Raw genomic sequence first — 14,345 nt, 5'->3', positions numbered from 1 at the left:
TGCCTCATGGCTTCTCTTGCACGGTAAACAGTGCTGCTTAATGAATAACATTGCACCTCGGAATAACTAACACACTGTCCTGAAAATTCCTCGATGTGCACACATTGCTGACAGTCCGAGGATCATCACCTGAGAGAGGGCACAATGTGAGAGCAGTGAGGGGACTTGTCTTCCTGCCCACAGCCACCTTAGGACCCAGGGTAGATGGGAGCAGAAGCCTGATTTCCACCTTGTGGTTGCTGCACTTGCCCTATTAACCTTTAAAAGAATGTGTCTGATGGGTGTGGTGGCACCTGCTTTTAATCCTAGCATTTGGGTGGGGCAATGGCAGGCAGATCTCTGGGATTTCAAGGCCAGCCTGGCCTATACAGTGAGTTCCAGGCAACCTAGAGCTACATAGTGAGATTCTTTCTCAAGAGAAGGAGAAGGAGGAGGAGAAAGAAGAGAAGAAGAGGAAGAGGAGGAGGAAGAAAAGGGAGAAGGAAGAGAAGGAGAAGAAAGAGGAGGAGAAGGAGAAGGAGAAAAGGAAGAGGAGGAAGAGGAGGAGGAGAAGAAGAAGAGGAAGAAGAAGAAGAAGGAGGAGGAGGAGGAGGAGGAGGAGGAGGAGAAGGAGAAGGAGAAAAGGAAGAAGAGGAAGAGGAGGAGGAGAAGAAGAAGAGGAAGAAGAAGAAGAAGAAGGAGGAGGAGGAGGAGAAGGAAGAGGAGGAGAAGGAGAAGGAGAAAAGGAAGAGGAGGAAGAGGAGGAGGAGAAGAAGAAGGAGAAGGAGAAGGTGAAGGAGAAGGAGAAGGAGAAGGAGAAATCTGTGGTGCTACTGGAGCCACTGTCCTCAGAGCCTATGGGACCTGGCACAGGAAGTCTCAGTTGAGGCCAGAGCTCCACAGCGGCCCAGGGCTGGCAGGCGGGCAGGCGGCTGGTGGGGTCCAGGAGAGCAGACGGGAGGAAAGAGCACAGGTGTCCTAGGGCTGGTGTGGGTGGGGGGTGGACCTGTCAGGACTCAAGAGTGTCCATGACAGCAAGGGGCCTTCTGGTGGGGACCGTGTGTGTGTGTGTGTGTGTGTGTGTGTGTGTGTGTGTGTGTGTGTGTGTGTGTGTGGTGTGTCTGTCTGCCTGCCTGTCTTTCTGTGTCTGCGTGTGTCCATGCACTCCAATGTAGAAGCCGGAGGCTGATGTCCGAGATTTCCCTCAATTGCTCTCCACCTCATTTCATGAGACAGGGTCTCTGGTTGAACCCAGAGCTCGCTGATTTGACCAAGCCGGCTGGTGGGCAGGTGGAGGGAGGGAACCCCTGTCCATGCCTCCCCAGAGCTGGGATGACGGGTGTGCATCACCATGCCCAGCATGGCAAGTGGGAGCTCGAGGCCCAAGCTCAGGTCCACATGCAGGTCAGCAAGCTCTTCACTGCCTGGGCCATCATCCAGGCCTGTCTTGGGCTCCCTCTTTTGGGAGGGAAGGCCCCTCACTCTGCAGACCAATCAATGCACATTCTCCTTCCTTTGTGGAGAAGGGGAAGAGTCTTGCTCTGTCCCCAACTGACCTGACCCTGGCTGGGCCCGACATGACATAGCAAGCAGTCTTAACATTCATTTTGTCTTGAGTTTCATGGGTGAAAAGAGTTAAGTGATGTGATTTGGGTGAGCACCTGAGCCTCTGGGGCCTTGAATTCCCAACAAACGTGAATTCATGGCCTCTGCATTCATCCCATGTGGACAGGGCCTGTGATGAATTGTGTAATTAGCCAGGTAGACCCTGGGGAAGAGCAGCTAGACTGAAGCATTAGGGCGGTCCAGGGGGCTTCTGAGGACCACATGGGGCATCCATCAACCTGGGGTGGTTTGTAGAGCAGCTTGATTTGGGGGCTAGGAGGGAGGTGGACACTAAATTATGTCTAGTAAGCCTTACTTTGAGCCCGCCAGCTGCCTGCTGATCTCGCTGTGCCCATACCACCCCACTCAGCCCTGTGGTGTTTTTGAGGTGTGTGTGTGTGTGTGTGTGTGTGTGTGTGTGTGTGTGTGTGTGTGTGTGTGTGTTCATAAACCTCTGGGCTCTTGCTGCTGGTAGATAAATTGCAGAGTAGTGGCCCAGCTATGGATCTGCAGCTCCCGCCTGCGGGGCCGGAGGAAACCACCGTGATCACCTCAGAGGCAGGAGCGGTCCTTCTCTAAGACAGATGCTCTGCCACCCTGATAGTGACAGCCTTAAGGAACTGCAGGAGACACCAACAGCATTTATAATGACGGCAAAAATGGTGGCCAGACAAATCACTGCCGGGAGGAAATGTGTGAGAAGCAGGCACACGGTGGATGGGCCCTGGGCCCAGGAGAGGTACTTTCTGTCCCAGAGGAAGGGCTGCCTTCTTCACCACGATGATGAAGCCAGAGAACATTCAGGAAAGAATCCATGGTATGGCCTGAGTTCTTGGAGGTGCCCGGCATTTTGTTACAGACTACAATCGCCTGTGACATCCATGGGTGGCTTCCCTTTTGTCAGACAATGGAAGCCACTCAATCCAAAGTTAAGCCTCATGCTGAGGTCCCTCAAAGTGAACACCCCATCTCTTTGCAAGAAAGTGATGTAAAATAATGCAATAAAAGAGAAGGAAAAGTGGATGAGAGGAAGGGGGAGGGGAGCCCTGAGAGAACGGAATCCTCCACACTGCTGCAAGAGCAGGGTCTTCCCTGACGCTCTGCATGGCACCCTGCTCTCTCTGCTCCTCACAGGCACAGCCTCTTCATTTCTCCCCACCTCTGCAGTCTCCTCACTCCCCCTCATCTCTGCCTGGCTCCTTGAGGCTCCATATTCTTCTTTCCTGTCACATCACCTGTGACGCCCACCAACCCACCTTCCCTCTGTCCTTCTGGTCTGAAGGACGGTGAAGAACACTGTGGGCCTATGACAGACAAGCCCTGGGTGGGTAGAGACATAACAGGTCCCAGAGTCTTCCTTGCTGTGTATGTAATATGGATTTTACAAAGCCAGGGCCACACTTTGCAGCCAGAGTGACCAATAACCTAGTCCCTGAAGTGCCCGGGGTTCTCTAAGCCACTGATTCTCAACCTGTGGGTAGCGACCCTTTGGGCGGGGGGAGGGGGAGTGACCCTTACACAGGGTCACCTAAAACCATCAGAAAACACAGATATTTACATCATGATTCATAACAGTGGCAATGTCACAGTTATGAAGTAGCAATGGTTGGGGTCACCACATCGTGAGGAACTGTATTAAAGGGTCGCAGCATTAGGAAGGTTGAGAGGCACTGCTCTAAGCCCGTCCACAGCCCTCCTTCTCTGCTCGCTTGCAAGCAAACCCCAGTGGCCAGGCTTTGGTGCTGCGTGGAAGCCCTTACGATACTTGCCATATCTGGAAGCGTAGTCGGGTCTGGGGACCAAAATAATCTTTTGGTATACCCTGCAGAAGGATTGAAGCTCAGCATCAAAAGGGCGCTGTGTGGTCCCCACAATCAGGATCCTGTCATCTGGCTTCAGGAGCTTCAGGAGTTTGGGGAGGTGTTTTTTAAGGCGTTTTGGTTCATTCTGGGAGGAGGAGAAAGGGGAAAGATTAGGCTGCATGGAGAAAATGAAGTGGAGTGTGTGGTGGCATGCACTCGGTGAGGTGACTTTGAGGCTCTGATGGTGGCCTCTCTAAGTGTGTCCCTGGGAGGTGCCTCCTACTTGGCTGACTTTTTACTGTGGTAATTTCCTGCCTCTGGCCTTTGGCATTCAGACTTGGAATTGAGAAAGACAGAAAGAAGGAAGCACCCGGTGACGGAAGAGCCAGGACTTTGACCCTCAATGGGCCACCCCAGAAGGCTGATTTCTTAGCAGAAGGAACCTCCTTTGTTCTGAGCTGTCTAGATGATGGACTCAATCTTTCCTTTGCTGCTCAAGGCATCACAAGGAACCCGAGGTCCTGGGCTCTCATGTCACCAAGGTCTCTGCACCTGAAGCAGCTGGATGGCAGCTGGAGGCTGCAGGGTTTCAGGTCACATCTGCACCCAGAGGGAGAAGCTGGACCCCAGGGAGAAGCAGAGCTGGCCCTGCTGCCCTGGGCAATGGCTGCCTCCAAGTCAAGCCTGACTGGTACAGCTAGACAAGAGGAATGATGGGAAGGGAGCTTGGACAGAGATGCTCAAACCCAGCCTTGGTCATCGTGGCTCCTGTTGGCTGGTGACTAATGACAGTCTGCATCTTTTCATGAACTTAGTGGTCAATCATGCATCTTCTTTGGAAAAATGCAGATTTTACGGCCATTAAAAACGTGGGGGCTTTATTATTTTGACTGGGTCTCTTGAATTTCCACACCAACTTTAGAATTAGCTTTAAATGTATGTGAACCAGTCAGCTGCCATGTTGATGGGGGTCGCACTGCACCTGTAGGTGGGTCTTGGGGCGATGTCATCCGTGCTGATTAGTTTGTCAACACAAGCTAGTGTCATCCAGGAAGAGGGAACCTCAGTGGAGAAACGGCCTCCATCAGATTGGACTGCGAACACACTGTGAGGCACCTTCTTGATCAATGCTTGATGTATGTAGGAGGTCCTAGAGCGCTGTGGGCTGAGCTACCCCTGGGCAGGTGACCTGAATTATATAAGAAAGGCTGAGAAAGCAATGGGGACCAAGCCAGTGAGTAGCATTCCTCCATGGTCTCTGCTTCATTTCCTGTCCCACGGTTCTGCCCTGGCTTCCCTCAACGGACCTATAAAATGTAATAAACAGTTCCTTCCCCAAGTTGGTTTTGATCAGTGTTTCATCACAGCTACAGAAACCTGACTAAGACTCCTTCTTAGCAACGTTAAATCTTCAACCCACGCATGCTGAACGTCTTCCTGTTGAGTTAGGTCTTCGGAATTTCTCAGTGCTTTTCGGGCTTTCCGAGAAGTCTTGTCCTACTTTCGTGCCACGGTGCTTTTTAAAAACATTTTCTGTGGAGTGGAGATGGGGAGGGTAGACTAGTCCTTTAAGAAGCAAAGTAGGGCCAGCAAGCCTTGTGGAGATGGGTAAAATGTGAGGGGTGCATGTGTGAGCCACCCAAAGACTGTGGAGAAAGGACTGATCTGAGGGTTCTATAAGGCTCCAAACAGGGACATACCTGCATGGCTGAGCCCATCCATCCTTAGCAGCCCAGTTGCTATGGCAATGGCAGTGCCCACTCTTCCTTTTTGGAAGCAGGATATTGCTACTTGCATGTCCTGAAATGGCAGGGAGATCTCAAATTAAGTGGCCCATTTGGATGACAAATGTTGATCCTGGGTGGCATCCGTAGTGACAGCTTCACACTGAGGAGGTGCCTTCTCCTGAGTCGGGAATGAGAAAGCAGGGGTGTGTGTTCATCCAGTCCCCAGCTCCCCAGTGCTCAGGCCAGGCCAGTTCCATTTCAGAGCTGTTCATTCAGCACAAGACCCGCTCATCAATCATGCCGGGAAACGTCTCCTGATTAGCTGGCCACCTCCACATCCGCCACCCCCCACGGCTGGCTTGCCAGTCTCTCACAACTGTATTACTGTGGGCAATTTCAAATTAGTGGCTAGCATCCACACGGCAATCACAATTTGCTTTTTCTGCCGTTAGCTCCACAAAACGAGCGTCACAGCCAGCGCCAACAAAGCAAGCAATTCCCCGGTGGAGACCTATTGTGGCAGCAAGGAAGGCCGGGGCTAGATGAGGTAACAAAGGGTAATGGTGCAGAAAACGCAGGAGCTGGCACCCTTGCCTCAGTCTTTACCTTCGTCTCTGACAGGACTGACCGTCTGGTTACAGCAGCATCACAAGGCAGGCACCAGCAAGGGTCTACCAGGGCAGGGCTGAGTTCCTCAAAGCAGCATGGGTGGATTGCCCCCCCCCCCCCCCACACACACCCTGAGGATCTGACTTTTCTGAAATTTCTGAGGCCTTATCAAAGGTTGCTGGAGTGACACGGAGGATCAGGAGTGAGCAGGAGGAGGGGGTAATTTCAGAGTTTCTCATCTTTGGCTCCTAAGACAAGAAGTCTTTAGAGGTAGGTCCCAGGAGAGGTCTGGCATGGTCCCTGAGGACCTATGGGAGGCACAGAGTCAAAGAGAGAGGCACAGAGAGGAACAAAGGACTGGCCCTGTAGCAGAAGGGAAAGTCAGTTTCACATTAAGGGTCTTCCAGGCACCCAGGCAGGTTGAAGGTATGGCCTCCATACTCAGCCCGGTTCTGAATGCCACACTACCCCTTCCCAGGGGTTCTCTTGAATCTCTCTGCTCTTTTGTGAGAGAGGGCCAGGCCTCCTCCCAGGGGTGCTGGGAGTTGTCCTCATGGGTTTATTTTGCTTCTTTTATCTGCCATCTCTGTCAGAACCTGTCTTCATACCCACAAGTGTGGCATCCTGACATAGGCTCCACCTTCCGGTTTTCTCATGGCTGGCTAGGCCTTCCATCACCTCATTGCTCAGAATGGGGCAAGCTCCATGAATTTCACTGTGTGGGTCCTTAATCCAAGGCAGAAGTACTGGGGGGACACATCACCATGGATATGATTTCAAGGGATGCTTGTAGAATCTCCAAGCATGGCAGGTAGCCACCCTGAGCCAAGTGGCCTTGTTCTTTGTGCCATGGCTGTGGCCAGCCAGAACTGGCCTCCTGGTTTCAGGTAAATGCTTTCTTCTCTGGGCATTTGCAGTTTGGAGACCAGAGAGTCCTTTGGGATAGAGGCTGGGACATGTGGGAAAAAGAACTCTGGGTCCCATGTGGTCAGGAGAATGCTGCCTCCAGTCCCCTTTTCCACTGTAAGAGATGCTGGCCTGGCCTTTGGTCCTCTCCTTCTGAACACAGGTGTCCACTGCTGTGGGTTCCCAAGACCTGGTGGCTGGGGAACTTGGAGAGAGTGAGTCTAGCTTCAGACCTGACATGGTGGAAAGGCATTGAGAACTTTGGGGCCCTGCTCCCCTGGGTCAGACTGGAGGTTGCTGTGCCCAAGGTCTTCTGGAGCTTGCCATGCACATATTGGTCTCTTCCCCAGAGCACTTATCTCCTGCTGGGGTGGCTGGGTCATCCCTGGGCCTTGTGTTCAGACACCTTAAGAGTGCTTTTTATTCAAATTCAATGGGATATTTTATGTGGTGGCTTGAATGATAATGGCTCCTACAGGCTCATATATCTGAATAATTGGTCCCCAGTTGGTAGAACTGTTTAGGAAGGATCAGGAGGTGTGGCCTGTTCAGGGAGGTGTGTCAATGGGGGCTTTGAGGTTTCAAGACTCATGACATTCCCAGGGTACACTCTGCCTCCAGTTCTCAGATCAAGATGTGAGCTCTCAGCTGTTCCTGTTGTTATGACTTCACTAGGCCATGGTGGACTCGGACCCTCTGAAACCATAAGCGAAATTAAGTGCTTCCTTTTGTAAGATGCCTTGGTCATGTTTCATCACAGCAATAGAAAAGTAATTAATATGTTCTGGGACTTGTCCAGGGTGAGCTTTGTGGTCTTCAAAGTGGGGGATTCTGCTGATAGTCAAGAATCTTCTGGCCAATGAGAAGAGAGCAAAAGTTCAATTTGTCCACAGTGAGGCCTGTGCCTCCCCAGCCTCCATCTCTTACAGACAGACTCAGCTCTGGATGCCATTTGTGGGGTCAGGGAGACAAGAGAGGAAGGGTGGATATGGAATCTGGAGAGGTGGTCTGTCTGTACCACGACCGTCTCCATCTCTGCCAGCTTCCTGCCTTGCATGCTGGCTCCCCACGTGAGGTATCTCATCTTGCGGCCTGCCACCAGAACCCCCTAAAAGCAATCCCGGCCCTCCCCACTGGCCTTGGGATCTCTCACCAACAGGCCACTTCCTTCAGATTCTCTGTGGATTTAGGTTGCTACAGTTCCTGACAGCCATCTAGTAGAGCTAAGGGGTCATGAGAGAGGAAGCCAGAGAAATTTCCTGAAGCTGGAGGCTCTTCTGGCTGATAGTTAAGTAAGTAGAGATTAAGAGAGGTTAAGTTACTTGATGAAAGACACACAGCCAGCTAAGGTGAACAGCAGAACCAGCCCTGGGCCTATGCCTCCTGAGTTTCACATCACTCAGGTTGAAGGCCTGTGGGAGAGCAAATCACCATGTCCATTAACAATCCACATTGTTATGATTACATCATATCTATACATGACCACTGGCTGACCATAGCCCTGTATGCTCTTTAGATATACAATGCCCTTTAGATGTATAATCTCGAGGTGATTTCTGTCATCGGTTTCTCAGATTGGGACTTTTTTCATCCTCAATGTCTTGACATGGTCAGCAGAGGGAGCTAACCACCAGATTCCCAGATGAACTATAACAAATGAGTCTTCCTAAGAGCTTTTGAAATGACAGGGCAATCAGGGCTCATTTGGAGAAGCAAAGATTGAGCTTTCGGGCTTTACCCAAATCACCTCTACCTGCTGAAAATGATGTATAATACATAAGTGATTAAAATCCTTACGGATTTAATCAGAAATTCACAGCTAACCACTATTTGCTTTGCTACAAATTGGTGTGGAATAACAAGCCTGTGTATCTCTAATTTTTTTTTAAACTTGTGGGAAATTTGCTGGTGATTTGTGGGGGGAAGTGTGGGGGAGGGGGGCCATTGAAAAGAGAGAAAAGGAGGAAGGAAGCAATTGAGACTGAGCTCCCCAGAGGCTCTGAATGCAGGGCACTTAGCTTTGCTGCTGATGGCCTTTGTTCACGAATTTCAGGCCCTTTGCTATTTATTATTATGAACGATAGGAAATCGTAATAATAACTCCATGTGTGCCCCTGGCTGTAACTGAGCTGAGTTCTCTGAATTGTTTCTTTCCTCTGAATCATGTTTGGGCTGAAAAAAAAAAAAAAAAAACCACTCTCCTTCCTTCTTTCCCATTTTCTTCCAAATTATGCCTCATAAAAATCAAGGCACTGGCTTCTTTCAAATACTGACAAGCACTTAGGGCAGAGAGAGGCTCTACTGTGGAAGGATTGAAAGCCTCGTCTCCTTTACTGCTTTGAAAAGCTAAGACTGTCTTGAAAAGTAGAGATGGTCCCTTGTGAGGGGCCCTGTAGGGGAAGGGAAAAGTGAGAGACTAAAAAAGAAGCCCCCAGGAGGACTCACCAGCTTCTCAGCCTGTGGGACTCTTTTGTAGAAGGTTTTCTCTGTGTCTTGGATCCACACCACAGAAGGCTGAAGCTCACGAGCCACCTGCAGAGGCAAGAGCGGGCCGGGAGGTGAATGTGTTTCTCCTGAGGGATGTCTGCTCTCTTTCCCCAAACCAGGACTGGGACATCCCTGGCCCGCCTCAGGAAGGCCTGCCTCAGGTCACCTGGAAGTGTGTCTGTCCACCTGCCCCATGCAGCGGTCATCCGTGCACTCTGCATATCAGTTCCTGCCTGGGAGGTGAGGCCATGGGGTGACCTCCACCTCCACAGGCCTGTCTTAGTGGACACATTCCTGAGTCAGTGCCCGGAGCCCCTGCCTAGTTTGGTTGGTAATAAACCACCGGTTTTCAGCTGCAAGTGAATGGGAACTGGGCCACGTGTTTTAATCACAGCCCACTCACAGTTCCCAGGTTCATTCAAGTTTGCTTGCTATGAGAAAACAGTTTCATCACAGGCTCCTGTGAGGCTATTTGTTCAGCTCTGTTCACCTGTGCCTTTATGACTGAGGGTCCCCCACAGGACGGTGGATCTGAGCCTTGCTAGAGCGAGCAGGGCTTCATGGCCGAGTTGGGACTGGACTTAACCAGGGCATGTGAATAACGGCCACACACTGAACAATTTCTTCAAAGCACCCACCTAGTAGCAGAGTTCAAGTATTTTTTGCAACAATTTGAGCTTTGTATGAAATTGTGGTGGATAAAGGCAGTATCAGCTACAGCACACACACAGAGTTAGGAACTCTTGTTTATGTATTTCTTGAAACATTGTTGAGGGAACATCGTCCAGGCAGCAGGCATGATTTCAAACCCGGTCATTTGTTCAATGGCTGATAGAAAAGTCACTAGGGGCTTGATGACAGAGTCATCTCCCTGGCATTATGTGCCAAATGGGAAAGTAGATTGTGTACCTTAAAAGACAAAGGAGATGTTGACTGAACTTGATCCAACACCGGTGTCAGATGCATCTGTGTTCCCCAACACACTAGGACACTCAGCAAACTGTGGGGTTCAGCACAGTTGGGGAGAGATCAGGCTTTTAGACCCTGTGCCATGGAGTTGGAGAATTCAAGTCTTACTTTTAAATCTCAGTCCTCAGGTGGTGTGGAGTGTCACTAAGGGCAGTCTAGCAATGAGCAGCGGAACTGCTTTGTACCGGACACAGGGCACAGGCACTGCACAGCTCAGAGTCAGCTGGCATGCGACACAGCCATCACCCACTGGGCCCTGCTGCTTCCCCAGGGGCTTCACATATATTCTGTGTCCCCAACTCGATCCCACAGAGTATGTCCCATTGCCAACAACCTATTTATAGACAGGGATGCTGAGGGGCAGAGATGACCTGAGACACACGGCTGCAAAATGGCAGAAACAGGACAGAGGCTGGAATGATGCAGGACAGAGGCCAGGATGATGCAGGACAGAGGCCGGGATGCTGCGGGACAGAGGCCGGGATGAGGCAGGACAGAGGCCGGAATGATGCAGGACAGAGGCTGGAATGCTGCAGGACAGAGGCCAGGATGCTGCAGGACAGAGGCCGGGATGCTGCAGGACAGAGGCCGGGATGCTGCAGGACAGAGGCCGGAATGATGCAGGACAGAGGCCGGAATGATGCAGGACAGAGGCCGGGATGCTGCGGGACAGAGGCCGGGATGCTGCGGGACAGAGGCTGGAATGATGCAGGACAGAGGCCGGATGCTGCAGGACAGAGGCCGGGATGCTGCAGGACAGAGGCCGGGATGCTGCAGGACAGAGGCAGGAATGATGCAGGACAGAGGCCGGATGCTGCAGGACAGAGGCCGGGATGCTGCAGGACAGAGGCAGGAATGATGCAGGACAGAGGCTGGAATGATGCAGGAAGCAAGGCTACATTCGTGTTTCTCTAGTCTGCTCTATACCAAGGATGTGGGGCAGCTCCCGAGTCCCTGCCTCAGAGGAGAGAACCAGGGACCCTTGAGATGAATGCATGGAGGACGAAGACCCAAACACTCTCTGCTGATTCCACAAACCTAGCTCTTTCTTCACAGACATTATTTCCACTGAGCCCCACCCTGAACCACTGTGACTTCTGAATTTGTGGCAACCTCCATCTGTGGGCACTTCATTTTGGCCTTGTTTTCTGTGGTTTATTTTTGGCACCAGAATCTGAATAGATGTTTTCCCTTTCCTAGAGTTTGATCGCTAGAGAAAAAGAGAATGAAGAGGTTCACTCAAGGGGAGGGGGAGAGAAAAAGAGGATGAAGAGGTTCGCTCAAGGGGAGGGGGAGAGAAAAAGAGGATGAAGAGGTTCGCTCAAGGGGAGGGGCAGACGGCTCAGTCAATAAAGTGTTGGCTGTGCAAGCGTGAGAACCCGAGTTCGAATCCCCAGAGCCCAGGTTAAAAGCTAACATGGTGGTGTACGTCTGTAATCCCAGTGCTGGGAGCCAGACACAGAAGGATCCCTGGGGCTTGCTGGCTAACCTGTCCAGCCCAAAAGCCAGATCCAGCTTCAGTGAGAGAGACCTTGTCTCAAAAAACAAGGTGGCCAGTGACTGAAGAAGACAATCAGGATTGACCTCTGGCCTCCGCACACACATGGACAGGTAAGTACATTCACACACACACACACACACACACACACACACACACACACGCACACACACGCACACACCCCCTTCTGTCTGTGCTAGTAGCTGACTAGAACAGTGTGTATATGTTGTATCTGGCCTGGCCCTTCTCATGCAGCACCCTTCTCTCCCAATCCCAAGCCCATTCATTGCAACAGTGTTCCCTGGAACACCACGGCCACCCCCTCCAGGTCCGGGGTAGCTATGCATGGCTGCTGGTGAAGGTGAGGCTGCCTGGCAGTGGGCTGAAAAATCTCAAACCAATGATCTGATGAGTGACCAGCACAAACCAGGCCACCTGCCCCGCAGCTGTCACCTTTGGGGTGGGTACATGCCACAAGATAAAGGGACACCCTCCCTGCTTCCCTCTTCCTCATCTGTCGTCTTTTATGTGACAAAATCAGTGCCCAGAGACGTCAAAGCAACTTATTTAATGACTCTCCGGCTTCAGCATCCTTTGAGTCTCGGGGAAGGTCGTGTACACACTGCAGAGGGAGGGACCGGAGCCAGCGATCCCACTCCAGTCCAGTGGTGCAGAATCCATCACGTTTAGGCACCAAGATCTTCGCTGGGGTGACGAGGACTCACACACAGGATGTAGGCTCCGCCTGAACAATGCCAGCCCCGGCTGGAGAGCCATGAGAAGGGACAGTCAGAGGAGACAGTATCAGGGAGCGTTGCAACTCCGCCATGTATGTATGCGCTGGTCAGTGGAAGGGATGTGATGGGGCAAAGAGGAGCCAGAGTCCGAGGCAGCCTCCTCTCCCCACAGCACAGTAGCTTTCCTTGGGACAACACTGGAAGCTCTAGACCAGTAGTTCTCAACCTGCGGCGTTGTGACCCCTTTGGGGGTTGAATGACCCTTTCAAAGGGGTGGCCTGAGACCACCAGAAAACACAGATATTTACATTCTGATTCATAACAGTAGCACAATTGCAGTTATGAAGAAGCAATGAAATAACTTTATGGTTGGGGATCACCACAACACGAGGAACTGTATTAAAGGGTCGCAGCATTAGGAAGGTTGAGGATCACTGCTCTAGACCATGATGTCCTGACTGGGAAAATACACGTGTGTGGCTGGGTGCAATTGGCATCATGGTTTTTAAAGTTGAAAAGTTAACATTATAGATGGTCATGTGAGGCCATTTTCATGCATGTATACAATATACCTGAGCAGATTCCCCTAATTCCTCTCTGCCCTCTCCCACCATTCCCCCTCTTTCTCCCACGACTCTCCCCTCCCCATGACTCCCTTTCCCCTAGTTTCCTGTGTACTTCCTTTGGGTCTGTAAACACCGTGTCTTGTACCTTCTTTCACCCTATCAGAAAGGTCACAAGAAATACAGTCACCTTGCTCTTGGGAACATGAGTCTAATTTCCCTGTCCTTCCTGTGGGAAGCTGAGTGGAGGGCAGCCACAGGACTTCTGGTGCTGTGCGGTGCTGGCCAGAGAAGAGAGTCCCGGATAGCTGGACAGTGGGGGGATTAGAGGAATGGGGGCCACCTTTGAATAGAGACATAGGGGTGACAGACTCTGAGGAGAGGGACCAGCACCCCCAATTCTAGCCTGAATGTAGAATAAAGATAACTTTCTTTCTTCCTTTAGAGGCTCACGACAGAGGAGATCGGAGGCACTGTGTGGAGTGACTGGGTCATAAATCATAAAGATCAATAATGCAGGGACCCATTTCAAAGGAACTAGGACCTCAAGGAGCCAGGCAGGCAGGAGAGGGTGGGTGTGAATCTGCAGGTGATTCAAGAACAGCGAAGACCAGGGGACTCAGGGAGGGCGGCAGGGGCAACTGGGATCAAGACTGTGGGCACAGACGACGGCAGACAGAGCCTCAAGGTTCCCAGATGGTCACAGTGGAGGGGTAAAGCAGCTGTCACGCTCTGGGTGGGAGCCAGGCTCTTGGGCACTGGTCATGATGCACAGCACAAGGGCTTTTTATGGCAGTCCCAAGAGGGGTCAGAGGCTGGGGGCCATGCGATGGAATTTGCTTACATCCTAGAAGCCATGGATAGCCTGGGAAGACCTCAAGGTACTCTCTGTGTCAAGGTCAGTATGTGAGGTCTGTAGATGGCACTCTGCTGGGGAATGGGCAGCCTCGGCTCTGTGGGCAGAGGGCATTGAGAAGGGCAAGGCTGGAGGTTGGAAGGGAGCAGAGGCTTCTGAAGGGAGCAGGTGGGACAGGAGCAGTACATGCCTGGGAAGGCAGGAATGACTCGAGGGGCATGTAGGGCTGGACACACACACACACACACACACACACACACACACACACACACACACACACGAGAAGTGAACATGGGGTGAACAAGAGGGTGGTGAACTAAAGGGGACCGGATGAAGGAGGAAATGATGAGGTCAGCTTGAGCCACCATGCCCTTGAGGGTACCTGACATCAGAAAAGACCAATGGTCCAGGAGGGAGATTAGCCAGGAATGGCGTGCAGGTATCTGCAAGAAGGAGGGGAGGGTTGGATAGATCATGGCTGGCATAGTCCAAGAACTCTTCCAGGAGGCCACCGATGAAGGAAGATGGGGCCTGGGAGGGAAAGTCATCCTGGGAGCAGGAGCAAGATGGGACTGCCGGTTGTTGGCAAGGCCGGTCGGGAAGCTGA

The 14,345-nt window shown here is 51.7% G+C and overlaps 1 protein-coding gene across 3 annotated transcripts in view; it reads right to left on the bottom strand.

The window, feature by feature from the left end:
• Iqca1 (IQ motif containing with AAA domain 1) overlaps positions 1–14,345 on the bottom strand; it is a 131,831-nt gene that overhangs the window by 10,444 nt on the left and 107,042 nt on the right. For all 3 annotated transcript variants that reach the window (XM_052750458.1, XM_052750457.1, XM_052750456.1), the window contains 2 exons: positions 9,074–9,160; positions 3,354–3,531 (listed from right to left, as the gene is read on the bottom strand). In XM_052750458.1, coding sequence (XP_052606418.1) covers positions 3,354–3,531; positions 9,074–9,160 — 265 coding nt within the window. The remainder of the gene's footprint in view (positions 1–3,353; positions 3,532–9,073; positions 9,161–14,345) is intronic.

Source organism: Peromyscus californicus, unplaced genomic scaffold (genome assembly GCF_007827085.1).
Source record: "Peromyscus californicus insignis strain IS unplaced genomic scaffold, ASM782708v3 Scaffold_21__1_contigs__length_65335640, whole genome shotgun sequence".
Lineage (NCBI taxonomy): Eukaryota > Metazoa > Chordata > Mammalia > Rodentia > Cricetidae > Peromyscus > Peromyscus californicus.
Note: the sequence above shows the minus strand (reverse complement) of the source record. Positions and strands in the feature narration are given on the sequence as shown.